This window comes from Podarcis gaigeae (genome assembly GCF_964106915.1).
Source record: "Podarcis gaigeae genome assembly, chromosome: 5".
Taxonomy (NCBI): Eukaryota; Metazoa; Chordata; class Lepidosauria; order Squamata; family Lacertidae; genus Podarcis; species Podarcis gaigeae.
In genome coordinates this window covers 28357833-28384580 of record NC_139681.1, presented here as the reverse complement: position 1 = coordinate 28384580, position 26748 = coordinate 28357833, and the positions used below count along the sequence as shown (strand labels likewise).

At 40.3% G+C, this 26748-nt stretch overlaps 1 protein-coding gene across 4 annotated transcripts in view; it reads right to left on the bottom strand.

The window, feature by feature from the left end:
* Positions 1-26748, bottom strand: part of ARID5B (AT-rich interaction domain 5B) — a 178514-nt gene that overhangs the window by 10427 nt on the left and 141339 nt on the right. For all 4 annotated transcript variants that reach the window (XM_083740267.1, XM_083740266.1, XM_083740268.1 and 1 more), the window contains 2 exons: positions 20813-20910; positions 2200-2398 (listed from right to left, as the gene is read on the bottom strand). In XM_083740267.1, coding sequence (XP_083596393.1) covers positions 2200-2398; positions 20813-20910 — 297 coding nt within the window. The remainder of the gene's footprint in view (positions 1-2199; positions 2399-20812; positions 20911-26748) is intronic.

Here is a 26748-nt window from a genome sequence, read left to right as displayed (position 1 = left end):
GAATTTTCATAAATTTGTTATGTTTCTGAAGAAACATAGACTACTCTTCTTCTCCTTAGATGATACATGCATGTTTGTATGTATGTAGCAGGGCATCATCTTATAAGAGAATGCAGGGCTTTTCAGTCCCCAGAAAGTCCAAAATGGCCAAGATGGGGGGGGCCTGCATTTGAAGTGGGGGGAAAGGTGTGATTCCACATTTGCCCCAGTGTGGGCAAGTCCTAAGTCCCCCTGAAAGCAATAAGTGGATTGTGACTAACATAAGTCTCAGGGATTGCCATGAGATTGCTTGCACTTAATTTGTGTGGGTTTTGTGCCCACTCTCTTTAATAACTTTCCATATTACCCCAACCAACATTAGCTACGAAAGATCTGCAAATGCCACTACTCCCCTCTCTCTGGCTTACAAATTAGTCGGCTTACCAGCCCCCTGCCCCAAATCCCAAAATAATATTGCACCCCACCACCCCACAAACAAATATTTCTTATTTAAAAGATTTACACCCGCTTTTCCCCACCACAAAGGAGTCACTCTAAACGGGTTACAAATAAACTGCAAACATAAACGCAGCAATGATCCAATTCAGTTCCCCAACCTAAGAGGCACAACAGAAGCGGAATAGTTTTTACATGGTGCTTTCATATGTGAGGGAAAGAGGAATTATATTTTTCAAACTTATGAAAAATGATTTGCTTAAAAGCCTTCTGAGGTCCCTCATACATTTGTGAGAATTTGATATCAAGAACATCCAACATTACTGACTGACGGGAGAAAAGAATTACACTGCTATTTTCTTGCAGTCGGAAGCCCACATAATTGCATTTTGTGTTGTGCACTTTCTACTCTCCATCTGAGAACTTGACCTGCGACTCACATAAAAAATAACTGCAGTTTAAGTCGCAGGAAATTTGAGATACTAAACAACAAAAGCAAGGAAGTTCAAAGTTTAGATTGACACTCCATCGCTGGCTTGTTACGTTGTGCTTAGCTTCTATTGCAGCACATATGGTATGTAACATAACTCGCTGATCCAAACTCCCTGCAATAAATAACAAGGCACAAAGGGATGAACAAGGAATGGAATGCTAGACTTAACTTGTATTTCCTTGCTTTTGGCAATTTCTGTTGCAATCTAGCAGTTGCTTAAACAGACTGCATGCCCTCTTTTATGTATATTTTAATAAAGATTGTGCCTTTTCAAAATATGTCTCAGTTTACAATTAATTTTTTTTAAAAGGAGCAGGGGTGGGTGAGGGAAATGCTCCAAAGAAGCTATTGCAAAGACTGTGGTTGTATTAAAAATATATTCTGACCCAGGCTTTGGAGGTCAAGTCCATGGAAGAACAGAAAAGGAGAACCAATATTAAAGACGCTAAAGAGTTTTGGCCCAAACAGGCCTTCCAAAGTGGCTTTTCTACAAAACAATATGAACAATTGACATTATCACCTTCCTTAAAGAAAACTCTAAACAATTTTTATTTTGCCATGTGATTGGTTATGGTAGAAATATCCCTGAGTAAGGCCTATCTGGGCCAAGATACACTGGACAATAATAAAAAGTGCATTACTCTCAAGCGTCTTTGAGCCTGGTTCTCCTCTTGTCATTTCCATTGGATACTTCCTGGTTCTTCTGTGTGGAAGGCATGGGAGGCTGTAAGACATTACCAGCCACACGGCACACACCCCCACAACCGCCCATGTACCACATGTACTGATGACCTTTCCAGAGGTGGCATCTCTGTCATCGCTTCCATGCCCTCCACAATCACACAAGTCAAATCACCATCAGTTATACTTCAGTCCTTCTGAGTAAACTAAGGACCTTTCCCACTACATTATTCTTAATGTTAAGATGTTTGAAATGAACAAAGTATGTACATATACCTTCAGAATTCTTAGCTGCATATTACGAGAGACCTGGGGAATACCAACCCGGGTTCTGCAGAAAAGCACGCGACTTTTACACGGACACATAATGGATTCTGTGCACACTGGAACACATAGGTATACGCTTTTGTGTCTTTTTAGGCCCTGAAGACGCCATGTCAGTAAAAAGGGACATGTGGCCCGGTCCCGAAAGAGGATTTGTTTGCGTGAGCCCTGGTTCAAAAGATGATTTCTGGACATTATGCAATCAAAGCAGCACCCGCAGAATGAAAAAGTTAATGAAAAGAAGAAAGCGGGGAAAGGAAACTAACCTCGGGTGCATCCTGGGGTTTCTGTGCATTGTCTTTTTCTTTCTTGCTCTTTTGGTGTTCATTTCTGATGCGTTTTGTTCCAGACAATTTTATCTTACTTTCCCCCTCCTGGGCGACATTATCTTGTTTTCGAGGTTTCACAGGAGGCAGTGGCTTATCTTCTTCTCCTTTAATAAATCTCTCATACGGCAGGATTAATCTAAAGAACGAATAATTGATCAGTTCTAGAAGTTCTCACCCAAAAGACCAAAATAAAATAAAAGGAATGGCTGTAAGAAGTTCAATGTTAAAAACTGTTTTTTGAAAGAAAGAAAAAAACCACTCAAAACTAGAAGTCAAAGGTGTGCAGTTGGATTTGAAAGCTGTTTCTTCTTCTCAAACTGCTGCTGAATCAAATTATTTCCTCTGTCTTTCACACATTTTGCAACCACAAAGCTGAGTTTGCCAACCTCTCAGATGATACACACTTTCCCAAACATCTGTAATATTCACACTTTACATGTTTAGGTATACAATGTGTCTTTATGTGTAAACCTAAAAAATGGAATGGTTCTGATTCACTTCAAGTTATTTGTGACCAGGTCTATTGAAACTTACAGGTTAGCTGATACTAAATTAAGTCACATAAGTTCAATTTAGTCTGCACTCCAATTCACACTTTCCTGGAAGTCGGTCTCATTAAAGTTACTTCTGAGTACACATCTATAGGATTGCAGTGTTAGTCATAAGTAACTTTACCTGGATCAGGTCCAACAAGTTACAACAAGCAGAACATTTTTTTTAAAAAATCCATTGAGATAAATGAGATTATGAAGCCAAATGGAGTCACTGGAGATGAGCTGCATATCTCCCCCACTACTTTAAATTGATTTTAATGGAAATACTTTGTATTTAGTTCTTTGGCCTGTTTAAACAGCAACCGACTTGAGTTACAGAAATTCCCGACAGCAGTGCCATATATAACCTGGAAGTACTGAAGTACAGAAAATAGCAAATAATCCCAACTGGAACCTCAGGGTGGATTGTGGTGTGAACAGGTCTTAAGGAACCTCACATGGGTCAGCTCAGGTCTTGGGTCTGAAGTCCTTAAATCTGCCTCCAAAACAGCGCAGACTAGACATGCTAGCTCCCTTCCAACCATTGTCTCTAGATGCTTCTTGCCTTCTCTTCTCTGCAACCCCCAGAGGGCTTTCCCATAACTATTTGGATTCTCAGAGCTACCTGCGTAAGTCAGAAGCTAGAGGAGCAGAGTGCAATGGGAAGGGGTGAAGACAAAACTCAGCCCAGCAGGGTTGCACATATAATCCAAGAAGCTGGGGAGGAGGGATGTGGCCAACTCCACCACCAAACATCAGCATATTCTGGGCTGTATCATCTTGTATCCTGTGGGCAAGGTATGGTTCCATCAGAAGATGGAGCAGTCTTCTCCAGCATGTTTTGCCCTCCATATGTTGTTGGACTACAGTTCCTATCATGCCTGGCCCCTGGGCATGACTGTGGCTGATGGGAACTGTAGTCCAACTGGTATAGAAACCTTGTACTAGCATAGATTTCCTCCTCTTCTTTTTTAGGAATCTAGGGGAATGTCATAAGGGCCCATTTTGTGAGCCAGAAGATTGCTCATTCTCTAGGGAAAGGGGGAAAAGGGCAAGCAGTGTCTACCAGGTGGTAGTTGGCACAGTGGGCAGGAACAAAAACGATTTTAAGAGACAATTAGAGAATTTTAATTACAGAGTTTTGTCTTTCAAACCATGGAAAAATTGCTTGGGGGAGGAGACAGAGATGCTTCAATCTGATTCCCACCCCCCCTCCACAGAGTGCCTCTTGAAATGAGGGTAAATAAGCAGTGTTATTAAAAAGAATGGATTGGCTTACAATCTGAGTTTCAGCTCCAGTGATTAAAGTTCTTATAATGCATTAAACATGATTAATGAATGATTCATAGCAGGAATAATGCAAGACTCCGACTTTTAAAAATATGAACTTTAGTATGGCAAACATTTTTTTTAAAAAAACCCCACACACAATAGGTATCTGTTGAAGAAAATGGACGTTGCTTTTTAAACAGCATTAATCTGTTCAAATATCAGACTTCTTTAATTATAGCTTAATCTAAGAGTTCAAGATAGAAAACTCTTTTTGTTCAGGCACAGATTTTTTTTGTTATTCCAGAATCAGCTCCAAGCCATCCAGTTTTAATTTAGATGTTCAAACACAGTTTGGCTCCAAGAGAGCCGGGATTAGCTTGCTTGCGATGATAGTATTTCACATTTTAATAAAATACAACATAAATTATGTTAAAAAGTAAACCTCATTTATGCCATATTAGAAACAAAATTCATGAACTGAGCATGCTCTGACATGGGTATGTGCAGAGAGGCGTGAATAATACTTTTGAGCCCTGAATTTGGCAGCTGGCCAGTAATGAAGCTAAAGGAATGCCCAAGGGGAATGCAGGTCCTCAGATCCCATTACAAACTGAGTTTAAACATGTTACAGCTGCTAAAACTGAAAACAGCTCTCTCTATGCAGGCTTAGCAAAATAATACGGACTTTGCCAAATACTTGCTTCCCACTGTAACATTACAGTTAATGTTTATGTAATAAAAAAAGAAGCATAACAAGGCAGAATAAAAAAAGGGGGGGAGAGAAAGAAATACAATCTTGTTCATACTTGAGGCTGCTAAATTTCATTTGTAACAAGCACAAAATATTCAAGGCACCCTTGAACATCTTTTCCCGTGCCTGGGACTTTAAGCAAGAGGAGGTGAGGTTGAGTTTCATCCAGAGCAATATTTATATCTTTTTCTGCCATGTGTTAAATATTTAAAGAATCAGATTTAACCAAAATACTTTTTTTTTTTTGGTGGCAATAGTTGTTAACACTGCAGAAAGGATTGTTTGACTTTGTTTGGTTGCCATGGGAACAGGCAGCCCATTTGAAATCTACATATTTTGTCAGTAAATGTTTCAAAAGCTGCTCATAGCTTTAAAATTAGAGGATGATACTCCGCCACCACTAGGCCTTTTAAATAAAATATTCTGTGTGATTATCCTGGCTGGTTAAAGCAGAAACAGGACAAAGGCCAGCCCTGATAAGATTAATCACTGTTAGCACTCTTTCTGAGAAACCCTTTTGTGTCAGTTTTAAATTTGACCACCAAAAAGACAACAGCATCCTGCCTCTTTGTTGCCATATAAATCCCTGGAACTCATTAGGTCAGAGGATAATTAGGAGTCATGGCTGATGAGAGTTCAACGTTACAGGAGGACGGGCCTGCTGTTTCCATTTTTGTGATTTTGCTTTTTTTCACTGAGCTCAGCAGTTGGCAGAGGCTACAGTGGCAAAAATACATTTCACATAGCTGGTCAAATGCCTAGCGCCAACAGCAGGAAATTTGGAATTAAATGTTTCTTGTATCTGGAGAGAGGCATGACTAAGGTAAAAATTGAATCAAAACACAAGGACGGCTTGTTCTACTTGCATCAGCTCCCCACCCTGGACAAAAAATTCTAATGCAATGCTATTTCTCTACAGTAACAAGGTGGGGTTGTTGGTTTTCAGTTTTTTTAAGCAAAGTAAAAAAAAAAAAAGCAGAGAGCTTAGGAGGATTAAAATGAAGCCTAACGCTATGAACAATTGCAAGTTGACAGAGAGGTTTCCATTTGCTAGAATTTTCACTCTGTGGTCCCCCCACCCTTCCTTGCCTTCAGTTGCCCTGTCACGGTACAACACAATTACCCGCAGGATGTGATCTTATCATTTGATTATTAGAAGCTGTTATAGTACAAGGGAAATAAAGCTGGTGGAACATTCAAACCTTCAGCTAACATACTATTAGAACATCACACACACACACACACACACACACACACACACACACACACACACACACACATTGTATTTAGTCAACTGTATTTTGTCAACTGCAGGTCAATATTCTCCAAATCAGACAGAATATGATTCTCTGCTTTAAAACTTCCCCCACAGAATGCAACACGCTTGTAATGAGCAGCTCAATTTTGTGCTAAATAGCTGTTGCTTAGGCGATTTAAATCAACCTCGGTGCAAGATAAAAGAAGGTGTTTCGCAAATATTAACAGAAAAAATGAACCACAATCCATATAAACCCTCATGTACAAAAATAAAATTAAAAAAAAGACTTTGAAAGAGTTTTCAGTGTCAGATGTTGGGAGAAGAGTTCCTGTATTCGTAAGAAGCAATCTTGCCGGAAAGCCTAAGAATGGGGATGTGGGTTTAACCATCGCTGTTGTTGTTGTTACGCATAAGAATATCATCAATATGCATTCTGCTTTGCGGAATTTCATAAGCAAAAAGAAAAGAAAGGCCGATTTCTGCCCTCAAGGAGATTACAGTCTAAATTTTGAGAAGAGGAAGACTACAGAGGAAATGCAGAGGAGGGGAGTACACAGTAAGAGGAGGGCATTTACTTCCACGTAACCCAGGGTTTGGGTTTGCAGGGCGGGGGTGGAACATGCCTTTATTATGAACGCAATGCCTACATTCAGATTAATAAAATGCATTATTTATAGGATAATTAACATAACGAGAATGTGTAAGCAGTAGCGTATTAAAGAACAATCCTTCTGCAGGCAGCAGATTTCTGAACAGCACGGGGCTATTTTTTCCACTGGAATAATACAAGAATAACATTTTCCAGCCCAGAGCAGAAACAGTAGGGAAGTCTTTGCCATCAACTGAGCTTCTGATTAAATTCAATGACTATGAAAAGCAAGATTATCCTTTTTAAAAAAATAAATAAAGGCAACTTAAAAATCAATACGAGCTGGATGAACAAATCAGTGTTTTATTAATCCCAACACAATCAGAGATACATTACATTTAATTGTGGGTACTCTCCCCCCCTTTTAGCGCGGGTGGGGGGAGGAGAAAGATTTTGCTTGGCTAAATGTTGAATTAAATACTAGTGCCTAGTATTCTGAGTTTTTAGCTTTCAGCATCCTCTGATGTAATGAAAAATTCAATGTACTTCTCCACAGCAGAAGTCAGAGGTCATCAAATCTATTACAGTAATGTAAGTAATCTGGCTTTCTGCCAGCCTTTAAAAAAAAGGGGGGAGAACCATGGAGGCAGATAATTTTATATTTACAAATTCTAAAATCCTCTGGGGATTTTGTCTCATCTCCAACAAAAGGCAGAAACTTCACATTAGAAAAATGTATTTTACAGCATGTCAAACATGTCTTCATCATTAGTATTTCATAAAAGGCATTAACCACACAACTCTTATCCTTCATTAGCCAACATTCTTCTCCTGTGCCATGGGAAAAATGCAACTCAAAATCTTATGCGTGTGTGTGTTTTTTAAAAAAATATTAAAGTGATAAGTACTAATGTTTCATATACTGATTAATTCTTGTGCCAAGCAACTACTCTTTTAAGTCCAACTCTATTGCGCAGGAAATAGTGGACTGCATCTATTTATAGAAATAAAAATAAAAGGGGTTAGAAGAATAACTCTTGGGGGGGGAGAGCATGAAAGGAAAGGAAATCTGTAGTCAAGGCTGCCAGCTCCATATTTAACTCTTCATTGTGACCTCATTCTTATGCTATGGGAGTGGCGTTCTTCTCGCTTGACTCTGGCCTCACCCCTTGCTTCTCTGAGTAAGGTAAAAATATAGGAAACACACAGGAAGAACAAGCTCTTGTTGGGAGAACTGGTGTCAATCACAGCAGCCAATACTGAGCAAAACAGACAAGTGATCAACTCTGACGTGGCGAAAGGCAGCTTCCTATGCCAAGGCAATAGCACCCATTTCAACCTCTGACACTGTAATCCCCCCCCCCCCCGGCAACCATTCCTGCCTCTCCTGCATGGTTCCTACATTCTTCCATTACTGGAACTGGATGGGATCATAAGTTCTTATCACAGAATCATAGAGCTGGAAGGGGCTACAAGGATGATCTAGTCCAACCCCCTGCAGTGTAGTAATCTTTCACCCAACGTGGGGCTCTGTGATTAAGAGTCTCACGCTCTACCCGTTTGCGCTATTCTGAGATATTGCAGGAAGGACTTAGGGCTCATCATGCTTAGCTATCATGGCCCTGGTTCAGCAAAGGTATGATGCCAATACCTGCAGCCAGCTTTTGTGTGAACTCCGCCATCCCTGTTGGTTTGTAGAGGGCCTTTTACCTTTGCCCATTGCTCCCGCCTGTGTATCAAATGATTGGCATTGTTTTTCCTATAGCTCCAGCTGTGTCTCTTAGAGTAGCTCCATTTACTTTAGCAAAGTTCACTCTTAGGTAGCTTGGGCTCAAGGACGTTGGGTAAAACTACTCATTTTGCGAGTCAGTTTTCCCCGATTCCTTCTTTTGCTGCCTATGATTGCTGCTGAAAACCTCTTCTCTGTGCACGTGATCCAAACAGTGGGTATACCTCTCCAAGGTTAATGTGCAAATGACCCATGCGCCCATGCTTAGACCAATGGACACATTAGAGACGAAAAATTAGTCTCAAGGACCCAGTTTGTTTTCCATTGACAATGAATGGCTTTCTTAAGTGATTCAGATCTAAGGGAATACATAATCATCTTTCACGGGAATGATTCAATTGTCACAACACCCTTTTCTTACAGTGACAATAGTTTGAATTGATAAAAAAAGGGGGTGCTAGGAAAATGGCAGAAATTATAGCGTACCAATCCTTGCTGCAGAATAGCCAAGATGTACCACACTCTTATCATTAAAGGAATATTGATAGCAATGTAAGAAATGTAGCCCCCCAAAATCTCTCAAACCAATATTCGAATTCCAGGTGAATCCTGTCTTTGCTAGGTTTCCTTGGTCAAGATTTCCTCAGTCAGTTCTCTAGAGGAATTTCCACACAAATGAGCTTAAAGCCCACACAAATGAGCTTATCTTCCACAAGCTGTGGGGCAGGATCCATTCTAGTCACAAGTAATCCAATTGGGCTTGCATGACAGCTACAGGGGTTACATCCACTTTTGTGTCGTAACAGCAAAGTAACTAAACTCCCACAACAACAGAAATACCTCTTTACTTAGAAACTCCCTGCTATGCTTTCTGTTTGTCAGTTATGGTCTGGAGTGGTGTGTGGAAGCAATCTAAATCTCAGTCTCAAGTTACTTGCTTGCAGAACCAGGTCAGCAACAATCTACTTCATAGGTTTACTGAATTAGAAAAAAAATATCTTCAGTCTCTAAAAAATACAACACAACAAATAAACAAAGTTTTCCAACAGTCTATATGGAACTGTTAGACTGATATTCCAGAGGTGTTTTGTTTTTTTTGAGGGGGGGAACAAGAGTTAAAAAGACAATGGTACTAATATGTGTACACTGATTCATCATTAGCACTTTGAAGAGGCCATTTTCACAAACAAGCTGAGCAGAGCGAAATAGTGGGGGCGGGCAATTCCTTTTCAGAGGTGAAGTTGCATGATTCCAAAAAACAGCAGTACAAGCAGGAAAACGAAACCTGCCTGGTAACCACTGCCCTTTCATGAGTCTTTCTACGATAAAAACAAGTTAGTGAAGATCACCTACAGTGATGGGGACTCTAAGATGATCAAGAAGAATGGTGATGATTAAGAACAGATCAATAATACTGGCACCTCCTTATGTGTGAATGTTCTGTCTAGGACAGTTTTTCGTAAAGGAGGTTTGCAGCGATAGATGTTGGCCTTTCTTTAGCGCTTCATATTAGTTCCAGCCACTGACCTGAAAGTATACCACTATTTTAAAGACATTCTATCTTCACAGTACTGCATGAGCTCAAGGGAAGTGCCATTCCATACTGAATCAGGAAAGTAGTAGAATGCATTCGTAAACCTGCTATTTATAGCTTGCAGCTCGCCAATTAAGGGTAGCACACATTGCAACTGCAAGCCATAACATCAGGAGCAGGTTGATGGGGGTACACACTAATGTAGATACTGAATTACTCATGTTCAGTAGGACATGCTAACAGATGGCACATGATATCTCTCCTAATATGCTTCTAACACAGGGGGGTGCCAATCAAAGCTAAGCATTTTTCACTCCCCTTGATTTTGATGGGAATATTTATTGATGCACTTAACTTTCGCACAGAACTTTCGCACAGAAAGGATGCCTCCATCTGCACTATATGTATAAAGCAGTATCATGCCACTTCCCCTAAAGACTCCTGGGTACTGTGGTTTGTTAAGGGTGCTGAGGGTTGTGAGGCCACCTATGCACCTCACAGTGCTACAATTCCCATAGTTCCCTGGGAAAGGGGACTGAGTGTAAAAAAACACTGGGAACTGTAGCTCTGTGGGGAGAACAGGGGTCTCCTAAACACCCTTAACAGACTACAGTTCCCAGAATTCTTTGGGGGAAGTCATGACGATTTAAAGTGGGATAGCTGTGGTCTAAACCACAGAGCCTAGGGCTTGCCGATCAGAAGGTTGGCGGTTTGAATCCCTGTGATGGAGTGAGCTCCCATTGCTTGGTCCCTGCTCCTGCCCACATAGCAGTTCGAAAGCACGTCAAAGTGCAAGTAGCTCTATAGGTACCGCTCCAGCAGGAAGGTAAATGATGTTTCCGTGTGCTGCTCTGTTTCGCCAGAAGCGGCTTGGTCATATTGGCCACATGACCCGGAAGCTGTACACCGGCTCCCTTGGCCAGTAAAGCAAGATGAGTGCTGCAACCCCAGAGTCATTCGAGACTGGACCTAATGGCCAGGGGTCCCTTTACTTTTACCTAACACTGCTTTACATATATAGTGCAGATGATCCCTATGAGGCATTCATACATGTGTAATTTGATGCATGAAGATCAATCATTATTTTTCAAGTTTGGCTCATCTGCCATTAGCCTTACTTTTGTCGGACTACAGATAAGAGGCCCAGTGTGTGTACGCACACCATGCCTGATCCTGCCGTTCTACCACACATAAAGGGTGTTTATCGAAGGTATGCATGACTAGGACTTTCATACGTAACACGTTTGCATTGTGGCTGCTTAAGTTAGCAAACTGAAGCAAGCCCCCCCCCCCCAGCTGCGACCTTTCCTGCTGTGGCTGCAGCAGAGAAGAGGTTGAATACCATATACTGAAGACTGTATTTGCAAAATTTTCCTGCTCAGAACTTCAATATGGCTCCCAAAGCACAACCTAACTTAACATTCTGAAGGTGTGCTATTTGTTTTAAATTCCCCGATTGTGCGCGTATATAAATAAGTTTCTTCATTCACAAGGAGAACTTGTACTGATCTGTAGCTCAAATCAAACACGTACATTACTGGCAAAACCAACCACAGCTTTGCTTTGTTCGCAAACAATGCTACCTCATTCCTTGCAGAAAGCTCTCTTTATTCCTTTAATCGGGGACTTGTACTGAAACCCAGTAGGGAAGGTTGCCAAGTACCTCACATAGGACCAAAAAATGGGAAGGCGGCATATATGGAAAAGAAAGTCACTAAAACCTCACCTAACACTGTCCTTGGGCTTCCATAGATCCTGCCTGCATCCAGTTCTGATCCAAAGGCTATTTTCAGTTTTCCCACAATATTCAGACAAAGAAGCCCAGATAAGAAGGAAAGCTTATTCTTGAGACTTAAGCTATGTAAACATTAGAGGCTTAAAAAGCAGTGAGGTTGTTTCACCCCTGTAGTGTTTTAGCACATTTTTATTTTGCTGTACAAACCAGTGAGCGGGTGGGGATGTCTTCATCTGAAGTACATTACCAGATGTGTCTGGTCCTGGCCCCTTCAAAAAAGAGATCAGGGAGCCGCAGTACCTCGGCCCCCAGAATCAGGCACCCTTGTATTCCACGAAGCTGTCATCTGCACATGTGCAATGACTTTCTCAAAGTACACACCTCTGTTCAACTCTGCTTTAAGTTTTCATATTGGAAGCTCCTTTGAGGGGGACAGTATTTCTTCAATAAGCTACAGGATACCTATGCATCGTGCCTGAAGTGGCTTCAAACACAAGCGGCGGGAGAACATTGGAGCACAAACCACCAGAAGGCTCCTCCATTTTAAAACAACACACTTTGTGCATCTCTTGATAATGGCTTTCAGGTAGTTTTCAAAACTACAAAACAAGTTGTGAACAAGTATTGCAAACACACATAAGACATTTTGACTAGAGAATTAAGAATCTGCTTTAAGGAGCAAACAATGGCATTCTTCTGTCACTAGATACTTTAATTTTAATATTTTTAGTTTAGAGGGGAAGGGGGGGGGAGAGAAACATGCTTTCAGACTTTTCAATAGTTCTTTTGTTAAAGCATCCATTACTCACATAATTGAAAAGATGTTTGTTCAGTGGCATGCTTGAGAGTACAGTTATTTAATCTTAATGATAAAGCCCCGAGGACAGAAATATAAGTAGAAACCCTCTTGTTATTTATCAAAGAAGGAAAAAATGCCAAGGCAAATAATTGATTCTCAAACTCTCGCTTGGTGGAAAACTCACAATGAAATTCACAAATTGCAAAGGTTTTCTTAGAGACAGTTAGAGGCCCTGCTGCCAAAAGTCAGTTCAAGTACTACTACAGGCCTGAGGTGATCAATAATTATTATTTTAGTTAATAAGATTTTAAGTTACATTTGGGTCTGTACAAACGGACCACTATGGGAACGATGGAGGTTTCCTTCATTTGCCGACTGGTAACTGTCTTCTGACGCAAAATAAGCTGCTGTTTGTATAGGTTTATCAATATGGCGGCATTTGAATGAGGATCAACTGTCCACTTACTCCTCACACACGCACACAAAAAATCCCTGAAGCAGTTTTGAAGCTGTTTTTAAATATTTATGTTTGTTTAAAGGGGGACAAATGAATATATAAACGGATATACATATGGCTCTTTGAAAAATAAAAAAGGCACGCATGTGGAGAGGAGCAAGACTGGCTGATCTAGCACCTGATTTGCTGGTATGCAAATATATCATGCAGACTGTGAAACAGGAGAAGCCCATATCATAAGGGAAGAAAACTGTTGCATCTTCTCCTGTTATATTATGCCTTTCTTCACTCTTATTTAATATATGACCGTCATGTACCACAGATGGCAGTTCTGTTGTACAAAAATGGCTTTATGTCTCTGAACTTTACTTCTATTTTGTTATTCCCAATGGCCAATACAAATAAATTTAGGCAGCAGTCTTATTAAACTCAGCGAGGCTTACTTCTGGGCAAATTTAAACTCAGCGAGGCTTACTTCTGGGCAAATTTACTTCCTAGAAGAAACACAGGAGAGTGGGGGAGAGAATTGCTCTAGCAAAAGAAAAATCTTTTATTTGGTTAAACAAAGAACTAGCTGAAGTTTCCAGTATGGAACAAGACCTGGTTAATTTTTGCCTCGGGATGTTTTCAACAACCTGAACCCCAAACCTCCTATTAATTACAACCTTTAGTGAAGGGAACTAAAATATTTTTTTAGATAGATGGTATAATAGGTTTTTCTATTGCCCCTCTGGACAGGATGTTAGTGCTTACAGATGCTCCTGAAATGTACACACTTCTACAAAGTTCTCTCTAAATACTTTAAGCAAAGAAAAGAAAAACAAATAACATTTTGGTTGGACTATTGGACTCTCTTGTGTATGAAATTTCCTCACAGCATATGTATATGTCTTTACAGCTGTTTCAGGAACCTGCTTCCAATGCCTTATTTTGACCTAACTTGGTTTTGTGAGTAAAAATAGATTTCGTTTTTCATATTATCAGGATGGGGATATTGGAATATGAGATGTGTTTTTCCCCCTCATGAAATAATCTTAAGGGCACTTCAGCTGGACATTTTTTTTTTTTGTAAAAGCAAGCATTTGAACTGTTCAGATACATTACAAATGACTGATTTAAGACCAAGACAGGATCCATAGTTTTTAAGGAGCATGAAGACCCAGCAGCCGTAAGGCTGCAGAAAGGCCTCTGACTTGTTCTCTAAAGTATCAGGTTACATTTTAAAATATAATAAACCTCTTGCTGTTATGGCTGTGGAATGAGGCCTTTTAAACCAAGGAATCAGTGTAACCAATAAAAAGGACCATCTGTCTGAGAATGCAGGGAGTCTGTAACAATAGCTTTAAGGTGTCAAGTGCCCCATTCATTTCAATAGACTCTAATCCAGATGCCTATGATATTTTAAATGTCAACATTGTTAACTGACATCGCTGCTTATTAGAGCATGTAAGAAAGGAAAATAACCATCCCAATGTGAATGACTCGTCCAACGTGTCCCAAAGTGGAAGAATTTTCACAAAGCACTAGAGGAGATGAGAGGAAGAGAATTTTGATAGCATGGAAAGAGATAATATTCAAAGGTACCAGTTTCTCTCTCTTTCTTTCTCTCTCTCTCCCCCCCTCCCCTTATGGGATGGATGAGATGAAAAATACTTTATTGTCCTGTAAAAAAAAAGACTTAGCAGAGCTTGTGTTTCCCAAGTTTGGGGGATTAAAGTATAGTGAAGAAACAGGAAAGAAAGGTTGTCTAAATTTAGACAAATAAGATAATGTATTAACCATCAACCAAGGACACCCACCCACACCCAGAAGTCATCTTAAAACTTTACTGTGGAAAAATTGAATGCAGACATCCAAGAAATTCTCTTATGAAATTATAGGAGAAACCAAGGCTAACCAGGCTCCTTTATGAGTTCGGGTTAGAAAATACATCAGACTGACAGAACCAAGACTTCATGGTCTTTGCTGACATGGACTTTTTTTTAAAAAAAGAGAGAGCTGAAATTGTATTTTTTTAAAAAACAGTGTTGTCTAGAAATAAACAAACAAACAATAAAGTTTCAAAAAAACACTCCTCAGAATTTGGGTCTGCAAATTATTATTGCTATTAGAATTTGTATACAGCTCTATACTCGCATGTTCTCTGAATATTGTAATGCTTATCAAATATCTGATATTTGTATTTTATGTCCTATGGTATTTGATTTCTGTATAATACATTTGAGTCTGAGATTTTATTTCAATCTTTCAAATTTGACAGATGGTGTTGAACAGCTTTTGCTAGTTGGGATGCAATGGTATTTAGTATTTGATAACTGGCATGCAATGGTATTTAATATTGGTGTTTCACAGTTGTTATGCAATGGTGTTTGACACTATTTGATAGTTGGCATGCAATGGTATTTAGCATCTGACAGTATTTGACAGCTTCTGCTGATCAGTTTTCATTTCTGAGGCCTGCCAACTCAAATCAAGAGATGCCAAAGTCGAAACCACTTGTGTTTTGAGGGGAAACCATTCAAAATACAAACTGAAATTACAAGGGCAAACGCATGCTTTCAGAATTAGAATGGAAGAATTGGCAAATGTGAATATTTACAAATATTTGCTTCAGTTCTACATTTTTATTTACATCTCAATTACATCATCCATACACACACCTAAACATTTTTCACTGAAAGCAAGCTTCTCGCAAGGTATTCCAGATGGTGGAAGTAAAGACTCCTAATGCCATGCATTGACATCCAACCCCTACAATCTAGGGGATATAGATATAAATGTAATTCAAAAAATATGTGGAACCATGGAAGCATGTGAAGGGAAAGATCTAACAGCCCTCTGGTTCTGTTGCATGCGTGGATTGTTGTGATTTCACACTTCAGCAAGTTCAAATGTGCAACCTATCACTTGCGTGTGATTTACTCCCTCCCTGCTCAAATGCTGGCTATTGTACGATGATGCCATGGGTTTTGTACAATAGATGTCACAACATTATGGAGTATATGCATGGCAGGTTTCAGTTCGGCTGTGAAGTATCCTAACAATTTTGACACTGCTGTCTCTAAATATAAAAAATGGTCAGTAACAGACAGAAAGCAGGCATTTGGAATTCAAGTAGTCCAAGATACCCTGATTACTAAGACGTCTTAAAACACAACATTTTTATGACTAAAGTTTGACACTGGGACACAAAGTCTGCAATGTCCTATACAGAATGTTGTTGTAGAAGATATGCCTGTCCCTTTAAGGGTGGGTGGGGAACTGACAGGAAATAAAGATCAGAGCAGGGAGCTTCAAGTGAGAATATAGCTGTCATAAGGCCCAAATTGCAAGTTACATTAAACGTGTAGTATGGTGTTACATGCTTCTTTTTTCAGTGTTAAACAGCAACTCAAGAATGAGATTGCTGAGCATGAAGAGAGCGGTTTAACCTGATGAAATTCCTCTCCCATAGCTGATATTTGGCCCCAGAAAGAAGCTATCATTTGCACCAACAGCAGCTTTTAGGGGTTAGGAAGAAGGGTTTTCATTGGGGCCACAGTGCAGGGAGAAAGGGTTAAAACCACCCCATATGCTGTAGCCCTGATCTCTTCTGGCAGTTGCTCTTCAAAGTTGAAAGAAGTGTCCATTTTTGTTCTCAATGGGAGATAACTCTGTGAGTTTCCCCAACCAGAAACTGAGGGGCGGCAGGCTATTGGGTGTCTGCTGCCAGGAAAATGGCTCAAATGGGTTTTGAGTTTCACCTTTCATGCATTTTAACTATCCTAGGATAGGAAAAGAAAGAGAATCTAATATGTGGATGTGGCTATGTTGTAGAGGGGTGTGCGTGTTTCTTTGTGCGTTTGTTTACTAGCTTTCCTTAAACCATTCTTGAGCTTTGGCATCTCTAGTAGTAATCTCAATACTCTCTGTCAGGCAGAGTTACAACTTTTCAGATTTACTTCTACAGAAGGGAATACACAATCAGTCAAGGGTGTGAGGAGTGGACCTTCCTGGACAGACAATTTATAGAAGAACACATAACCTTAATGTGTAGTCTGTTTCCTTTTTAATTACATTTTGTTTAGGAAATGTGAGGTCACAAACACATCATGAAGAGAGAGAGAGACAGAGAGAGAGAGAGAGAGAGAGAGTTCCCTAACAAAAACCACAACTTCCTGCTCATTTACAGCATCATGTCTATTTACTCAGGGAAACTAAAATCATCCATTGCGTATTTTGCGCAGGGGTGAAAAACAAACCAACCCCTGACTCACTTTCACTGGCATTGAGTGAAAACTGCATCTGATCTGATATCAATATCCTTAGAACACATGGCAAAGAACACTGTTCTATGAGAAAACTGACGATTTTCAATGATTTCTAAATCCCAAATGACCTAACATAGAAATGCAGGATCCTGACAGCGCACAAATCAGAAATCCAGGTTTGTGTTGTTGCGGTACTAAAGCCAGCCCATACTGTCTTTACTTTATGTGATCAGCCACTGTAATTTACAAGAACTGTAGCCTCCTGATCAAAATAACAACAACTTGCACACTTTGTATGTGTTGAGTCACGTACATAGCAACAGCTCCACAATGGGAAAACATTAATGCTTTTTATATTGGTAATCATCTGTAACATGAGCAATTAAGTACAGTACTAATGGACTATTGCCAAGAGCTGGTACTAATATTAAAAACTGACAGAGATGAATAGGTTTGCAAGCCAAACTGGGCTGACAAGGACATTTTTATGAAGTGCTTGGACTGATTTGATTTAAACCAATCAGAGAGGCAGGTTTAGACCAGCCAGCCCTCCAGCGACAATAATGCATTCATGGGCATTATACGATTCCTGCTATGCTTTAAATAAAAACATCCATTGATTCTCGGCTCAAAGCAACCAGCGCTTGCATTATTGCACTCATTAATAAGGCAAAAGGACGCTTAGAATGCATATCCAAAATAACACTTAGTGAACCCACTGGCAACAACACTTTGTTTTAAAAATGAAAATGTTTACTGGAAGTGAGCCACTTGCAATTAAAAAAACCAAATATGTCAATAACGCACTGAAATCATGCTTAGCCCTTCTTTATTTGAAAGGGGGAGCACACACTGATTTTTGAAAGGGGAGCCCACAGAGAGCGCTTTTTCATGCCAGGCCATCTTCCCTGTCACTGTCATTTTCTACTAGTAGCAGCTCTTCAGCATCTCAGGCTGATCCTTCCTAGTCCTGACACCTGAGATCATAGAATCATAGAATAGTAGAGTTGGAAGGGGTCATGATGATCATCTAGTCCAGCCCCCTTTAATGCAGGAATCTTTCACTGAGCATGGGGCTCAAATCCACAACCCTGAGGATAAGGGTCTCATTCTCTACCAACTGAGATATCCTTCTATCCATTTGTTTGGATTACACGTGAGATATGGAGCGTCCAAAGCATGCTTGAGCCACAGTACTGTTCCCATCTAGCCCAAATTGTTACTAACGGATAAATCAAACCTGCAGAAAACTGTGTCAACTGCAACTCAACTGCTTATACAGTTTTTAGGTGCTAGTCAACTTCTGCCAATTTTGTTTGCTTACAACTGCTTTCATTGAAAAAGAACAGTTCTGCAACCTAGACAAATGGATCCAATGGCCTTTCTTTCTAATAGTTTATTCAAAACATTTTGCAAAATGCCATCTAATGTTGCTAGGCAAGGACTCCCAATTTCCAAATTTCTTTCCAAATTTCCTATTACATTTTAAATCTGGTCTCATCTACAAAGTAGGCCTTATGCTGCTTAACTGAAGTGTGAAAACTGCAGCTAATTTTGCTACCACTTTAGGAAAACCTGCCTGAAATGCAAACTTCTGTTGATGGGGGTGGGGGGAGAGCAGAAACCAAGAGACATCAAGAAGCCAGAAAACGTTCACCTGTTAATATTCCTGTCTGAGAAAGGTAGGGTCCAATTCACAGAAGCAACAGCACCAACAAGCCCATTTCTTTGTTCCCAGTTCTCACACAGCAAGAGAACGGAAGCATGAGTAACAAGAACAGAAGCACCAAAGTCTGGGAGAAAGAATTCTAGGCGTGGCCAGACATCCTTTGCCCCACAAACGCATCCTGGCATGATCAGGGGAAATTCATGCTCCACTCATTATCTATTGTGGGGTGAGAGGGTATTTGGACCAATCAACCCTTCCTCCGCCCACTACACCAGCCACTGATTTGCAATGAGTATCAAAGATTGCATTAAAACCACAAAGTGTGTTTCCATGGCCACTTTTTTTTTCTTCCAGAAAAAGCAATCAAGGCCACATTCTGGAATGGGGCCAAACATCAGGGTGACATCGACACCTTGGCTACTATTTGCCTCTCCACATAGCTGCTTTTTCTCAAAAACTAGGTGGCCAATGAAGCATGCTTTTTTAAAAAAAAAATGTGCTTAAGATAACTTGTCGCTTGATCCTGAAATGGAGACTACACTCAAATGTCCCTCACAGCAGTCACCTTCCACGTGGGCACTAACACTGCCTCTCCTGTATAGGGAGATTGCTAAAGGCGGTTTGTATGCAATTGAATTATAGACAAATTTTAATTAATGCACTTAAATTAGTCGAGTCCATTGATTTCAATGGGTCTACCCTTGAGTATGACTTAGTTGGATACCACACTATGTTCTTTTTCTCCCAAGCCATGTTCTTTGCCTCCCAAGTGAGGCAAAATCCCATGGAAATCAAGGTGACAAGGAACCAGCTAACCTCCACTGGATTTAATGGGACTTGCCTAAACTAAAATTCTCTAAACTGTGCTCACTGGCTATGATCCAAAGAGTCTGTTTACTTTGACTCATATTATTCAGTGGGATCAACTGAGAACGGCCAACTCTTAATGTGGATTGTCCATAATTTGTACAGTTACATCCAAGCTCCCACGCTAGAAGACATTTACTTACCTACCTGTAAGACTAATCAGATTTTCACTCTGGAATTTAAAGTGAACAATAGTCCTATACAGAATATGGCTGGCACCTCATTTCTTTCAGTCTGGCTAGCAGTTAACACTTTAGAAAAGACACGTATGTTCAACGTATGTCAAAAAAGCATTGCAATGCTGTAAGATGGTGATAAACAAACACTCTCTTGGCCCCTACAGGAAACTAGTTAGTGATCTGGAGCATGAGATCATATTGCTCATTTCAGAGCTTGAAAGCACACATATTTTATTAATGGCCGTATTTTCTCAAAATTCTTTTAAGGAAGCATCACAACCGTATCATGTTATCCGATGTACGCTGGATACCCAACCTTTGGAAACTATTATTAACTCAGAAAGGGTACAAAATCAATGTTTATAAAACAGCAACTCTGCTGCACTTTAGAAAGATAAATGGTTGTCAGCTGCAAGAAGAAAGGGGAGAAGAAAACATTAAAGGAATATGGAAGAAATGTTTTTTCCCCCGTGACTTATAATGGGAACATCCCACTAATCTGAAGACAGCCATACATTGCTTTATTTGCATTTATCTGCAGAGTGGTTTTTAAAAGACAAAAAAACAAACAACAAAAAAACCCAGCCAAAGCAGTTAAGATATGATCATTTTGTCCATCATCAAACTATCATCTGTTTTGCTCATCAGTTACAGCTTCTATATTATAGAAGCTTTGGTAAAACAAGGTATGAAGAAGAAAGGAATCAGATCCCCCGATTTATTTGCTTTGCAATCGGAGACACACACTGGTTTAAATTACAGCATATTACAGGACTAAACTGGTGATGGAATATTTACTGTGCCTTTGGTAAGAGGCCTTCTTGCCTCTCCCCCCTCTCTGTCCGCATTTCTTTACAAAAGGCTTTGAAGTCCCTTCAAATTAATTTTTCTCCTTTATTAAACAAGCATTTCATATTTGTTATCTTACCTTTCATAATGTCTACGAGTACACGTGGCTGCACTTGTGCTCCCAGGGTTACCACCTAATTCATCATAAATATGTTTCCATTGTCGGCGTGCTGTTATCTGTAAAAGTGGCAATGGAAAATTTAATCTTGCATCTTTACAGATATTTGTGTGTGTGCAGCGTTTGAATTCACAGCAACAAATGTATATGTGAGACATTTAGAACGCCATGTACTACAAGCACTGTTAAATCCCCTCTAGAACGGATTGAATATGTATCTATGGCTCTTTTAAAAGCAAAAGAGAGAGAGACATTTTTCACATTTGCTTCACATAAACCTTTTTTTTGTACAATTGGGTTTTACTGCTGTCTCATTATCAAGCAATTTTGCTATTTTGTGTGTACGATTTCTTGAAAAGGAACTTCAATCAATTGAGGGCCATTAAGCATCAAAATGTATGCAGACAAATCCCTTGGTAAATTATGAAAATGAATCTCAAACTAAGCACAAATAATGATTACATAGTTATTTTAACTGAGTTAGTGAAAATGAATCCATTGCAAACCCTTAATCCATCACAGGCTCCCCTAAATCCACATAGACTCACAGCCTGTAACTCTATATGTTACAAGCTGTTTATTTTCATCCGTCTGTGTCAGTAAAATATATAGTTCAAATGGTAGTGAAATCTAAACACTATCCAATGTTAATATCTGAGTTATTTGGCTAAATGGAAGAAAATAAACATCTTATAAAGTATTAACTTGCAAGCTATGTTTTTTTGGTGGTGGTGGGGGAACGTTGCACAGAAAAATGGGGTCAAAAGAATAATAGATACAAGACCTGGCAAAATAATTGTTCTGAATTCCACTTCATTATTTTCTATAGTCTTAACAGGAAGAAAAACAGGAACCTGAGAGGCAAAGCGTGGTAATAGTCAACCTTTTTCTGCATGCAATTTAAAAAGTGGGGGCATGTTGTGGGAAATTGCTTAGAAAAGATTTTTTAAAAATAAATTCTGAGTGAATTTTGTCATTTTTGTGGAATGCTGTGGTGCTTAATAGAGAGTCCCACAGAATTCTTTACAGTTACCCACAGTGCTGCTGATGAAGTTCACTAAGGAGCCAAAGGCAGCAATCAAAAGAAAACAAATAGCAAAACTTGCAATCTGGGGGCCTGTAATTTTAATCTTAAAAAGAGCAGATGAGTGGAGCAGTTAAATATTATAGGGTAAATGATGCTTTTCCTGCTCTGCATAAAGATAAAACGCTTCCTTTTCAGAAACCCAGCTTCAAAAGCAAAAGACATGTTATTTGGTAATGTTATAATTTCAGAGAAACATCCTTGAAGCTTATCTTTGTTTTGTTCTCATTAGACATAACCACCGCCTACTTCTAGATGCCGATTAAATCAAAAATGCCTATTTGTTCATCAGTGGTATGAAATAACCCAAAACCTTGATAAAACTGTCTTCTGTGTGGGGAAATTAAATATTCAGTTACAACTTATTTGCAAAGCTGTTTTGGGTTTTTTTTTCAACTTAAAGGAGCAAGTGCATGACTGTAGAAATGGCATTTACACACACCCGGATCCCAGGCTCCTCCCTCCACACGCTGTGGGGATGTTGTGTGCAAATAAACAAGGCCTCCTGGCACACAATATCCCATCAGATCTAGAGTGCATGGGGCACAGCTGGCAAATCCAGGACTCCCATATGGGGAGGTGCACACAAGATGGCTGATCTACAGACCCATTTATGCACACACCACAGACCGAAATGGGCACAGTGGCGCAACAGGGCAGATTAGCCAAGACGCAGGCATGGAACAAGGAAATTGTTTTTTGATTATCCCTGGAGGTTGAAACTGCTCTTGCGGTAGGTACAAGAGAGTGTTCAAGCCCACTATGGCTCAGAGAAATGAAGTGACAAGGAAGTCAGTATCAATCTGTCTTGGATTCTGTGCCAAGTGTGACTAGTTTTGAAGATCAAGGTGGAAAACGGCTGTTTGGTTGGTCTCATTGCACTTATTCAGTTAAAAGTGAATAACCTGAATGTAAATGCACACTTTTAACAGAATGGATGCTCCTCTCCCCCAATTGTTAGCATTACAGTTTAAGGTGTGGAAATGTTTAATAGAACACTTCTCTCTTTTTTTACTAATTCAGATTCAGTTTCTCTTGGCAGTCATGCCTGCTCTGAAATCAATAGGCCAGCACCACTTATTTACCATAGTGATTATGCTAAGTTATGCTGACGTGGTGATGAAAGACCCAGTTCCTGGAAGTCTCGACACCATGCCTTATTTAATTTTTTAAAAAATAAGGCCTAAAGCCTGATGTCATAATCTTCTTAAAGGATATGAACGAAGCAAACTTTTTTCTGGAAAGTTCAGAAATCCCTGCCACCATTACATTTAGGGCATGATTGCTCACAAATCGACACTAGACTTTCCTTCCGTTAGCATCCTTTTATCCAAGTCCCCCCCCCCCCATTTTTCCTTTGTGCTAGTGTGATATGGGGAGCAGACATACCGTCAGGATCCCTACTGCTGCCCCCTGCTGCTCTCCGACTATTCTGTATTCCACTCCAAACTAACACACTGCAACTCTACAAGTCAAATTCAGCCCACTAGCCAAGTAGAGCATCACACCAGGGGCTCAGTGAGCTTACTGCTTTGCCACTTGTCTGGAATTGCAAAAACATGGACAGTCTCAAACACCTGGCAGGCCAAGCTACTAATACTTGACAAGCTCCATTTGGTTTAATGGGCCACAAGTTGTGCTCAGCTGTTCTATACAAATTTCACTTTCATACTGGAAAATGCAGTATGCTTCCAACTGTTGTTTAAAGTTTGGACAACTTATTGCTAGATAAAAGTGTCATTTTCCTTCTATCGTAAAAGGCTTCTTCAGTGCAATCTTTGCTCAAAGCTGCAATGGAAATGCCAAGCTCATATTCTGTCTTCCCATATTAATACAGACAGTAACCCATTCATTGCAATGTTATTGTAATGTTTCCCAGTTTCCACTGCAACTATCACCAAAGAACAGTGAACTTTAACTAGGTCAGGCATGGCCAAACTTGGCCCTCCCAATGTTTTGGGAGTACAGTTCCCATCATCCTTGACCACTGGTCCTGTTAGCTAGGGATGATGCGAGTTGTAGTCCCAAAACATCTGGAGGTCCAAGTTTGGCCATGCCTGATCTAAGTGATCAATGTTCTTCCCATGGTTAAATTTAAGTAATTAAAGTGGGCCTTCTGAGAACCTGGTCTTAAAAAACTATAAAGAGAACACCACCTGTAATGTTCCTTTTTGATATTTGATTCAAGACAATCTGTTCTAATTCATGTGTGTCCCTCTGTTTCTGCTTAAAGGTGCAACAATATTTGCAAGAATATTTGCACAATATTGTAGCAATGGAAGGGACCCCAAGGGTCAACCCCCTGCTGTGCAGCAATCTCAACAAAGCATCCATGACAGTTGGCCATCCAACCTCTGCCTCCACGGAAGGAGAGTCCACCACCTCTCATGGGAGTCTGTTCCACTGCTGAACATCTCTTACTATTTGTTATTTAAAGATTTGGTCTGAGGCCGTAGCTCTCAATCATAACAGCTGAGACTTGCTTAAAACTGTCAGTCTCTCCACAGAAAAAGGAATATGACAGAATAGAATAGGTTCAAAGCCTACTATAATTTAAATTTTCCCCAAAGAGCAATCCGGGCAAGTTTGAAACAGGTGGGAATTTACTGTTTTAAAGAATCACCTGAGTCTTTGGATTATTATTATTACCTCTGCATTTTCTCAGATTTATTGGGATGGATCTAATTAAAATCGGGAAACGTTATAGCCCATTAGAGCTACCCTGCTCTGCAAGGGAGGCTCCACTACTTTCATCTTTAAGAAGAAACTTATATGGATGGTTTTAAATGGCAGAAGATTAAAACAGAAAAGGGGCAACTCTGAAAGAGAGAGATACTAAGATGGCATAAGTGGGGCCCTGCAACAAAATACTGCAACCTGTAGCTTTACTCTTCAGGGATCCAGCCATTTCATTCATAGCTCAGATGGTGGAGCATGAGACTTTTAATCCTAGGGTTGTGAGTTTAAGCCCCACCTTAGGCAAAAAAAAATATGCATTGCAGGGCTTTGGACTAGATGACCTGCATAGTCCCTTCCAACTCTACAGTCCTATGATGCTATGATTCATTCCACCCCACTCCCCAAAGCAAATCAGCATTCCATGCCAACTTAGCACAGTCAGCCACCATTGAGCTGTTTGGCGTCTCCTCACCTCCATTTGGGTGTGGGATGGATACGCTACTGTCCAATTCCAGCTACATTAAAATCCCTCTCTCAGTTTAAACTTGCTATGAACTGGATCAGTTCTGATCTGACTGTACTGTAACATTTTGACAGTAGGGGAAGCACACCTTCATTGAAGCTTATTGCTTTTATTCTTATGCTCCTGGTCACCTTCCTCACCACTACCCATGACTCTTATCAGGTGACGTCATAACGATAGGCCTAATCAAGACAGTGAAAGCTGTAGCCACATAAGAGCATCTCCAAGACATCCATAGCTAAATGGATTCTCCATGACCAGTTGCATTATGGACACCTGGCTTGATCAACTAGGGCAATTCTTATGTACACACTGCACCTCAAAACTCTGTAAAAGTAAATCTGATGAACTGCAGGTGTAGCCTGATACCCCACTGAAGAGCAAGCATCTGTTGACTCAAAAAGCAGACACAAGCTAATGGTATGCAATTAAGATCGTTCAATGGGGTGGTTTCTGAAACAGAGAACACCTCCACAGCCAATGCAAATTCAAAAACGAATCTTGGGGGCAATCAGAATATTGTTGGAAATAGTGTCAGTATAGATATCATTTGATTTAAAATGATGAATGATGCCCAGGAGCCTGATTCTGAATCTAGTGTAAAGGCTTTGGGGGAGAGATGCCTCCAGTGTGACAGTATTACTTCCAAAACACTGATTTCATGTTAACTCTGAAGGAAATAAGGCATTTACTCTGAGTCATCAGGAAAAACCGCTTTTCTCTATTGTTTGTATTTTACATCTGTCTCCAGCCTGTGGCACATCCATTCAATGGAAAATGAGCTCACATGTTCAAGTTAAGAGATAACCAATGTTTAGTTGGCAATAGCCAACCTGAGCTGGACTTATCAGCCCCCATCTCGACTCCCACAGCTGGACGACTGCATGAGGCAATAAATCAGACATCATGGACCACTGTCATCTACAGACATTTGGCAGTCCCTGTTTCAGACATTTAGGTTATCATGCACAACTAAAATTCCCAAAAGGATAACACTATCTAAATTCAACTAGAATTCTTAAGCAGCTCATGCCGGCATATGTTGTTCTGAATTCAGAACTCCACAATAATTTTGTAACATACAGAAGGCCTCAGGAAAAGCAACAACACCAAAAGATTTTTGACCCTTACACCTAAACAACAAACAGAAAGGAGTACACCGTATTTTTCGCTCTATAGGACGCACCCAACCTTAGGACGCACCTTGTTTTAGAGGGGGAGAACAAGAAAAAAATAAATTCTCCCCCTCTCTGCTCAGCGCCCCTTCAGCGAAGCAGCAGGAGAAACGGAGCCCCTTCAATTTCTCCTTAGCTGAAGGGTCGCTGCGCCTTAGCTGAAGCGGCACCTACCCTTCAGCGAAAGGAACCCAAAGCCTCTGGAGCGCAGCGGGAGCTTCTGCTGCACTCCGGAGGTTTCCGGCGGCTATCTTTGAAGCCTGGAGAGCGAGAGGGGTCGGTGCGCACCGACCCCTCTCGCTCTCCAGGCTTCAGTGAAAGCAATGCGAAGCCTCTGGAGCACGGCGGGAGCGCTCCCACTGCACTTTGGAGGCTTCGCGTTGCTATTGCTGAAGCCAAGGAGCCTGCACTTGCTCCATAAGATGCACACACATTT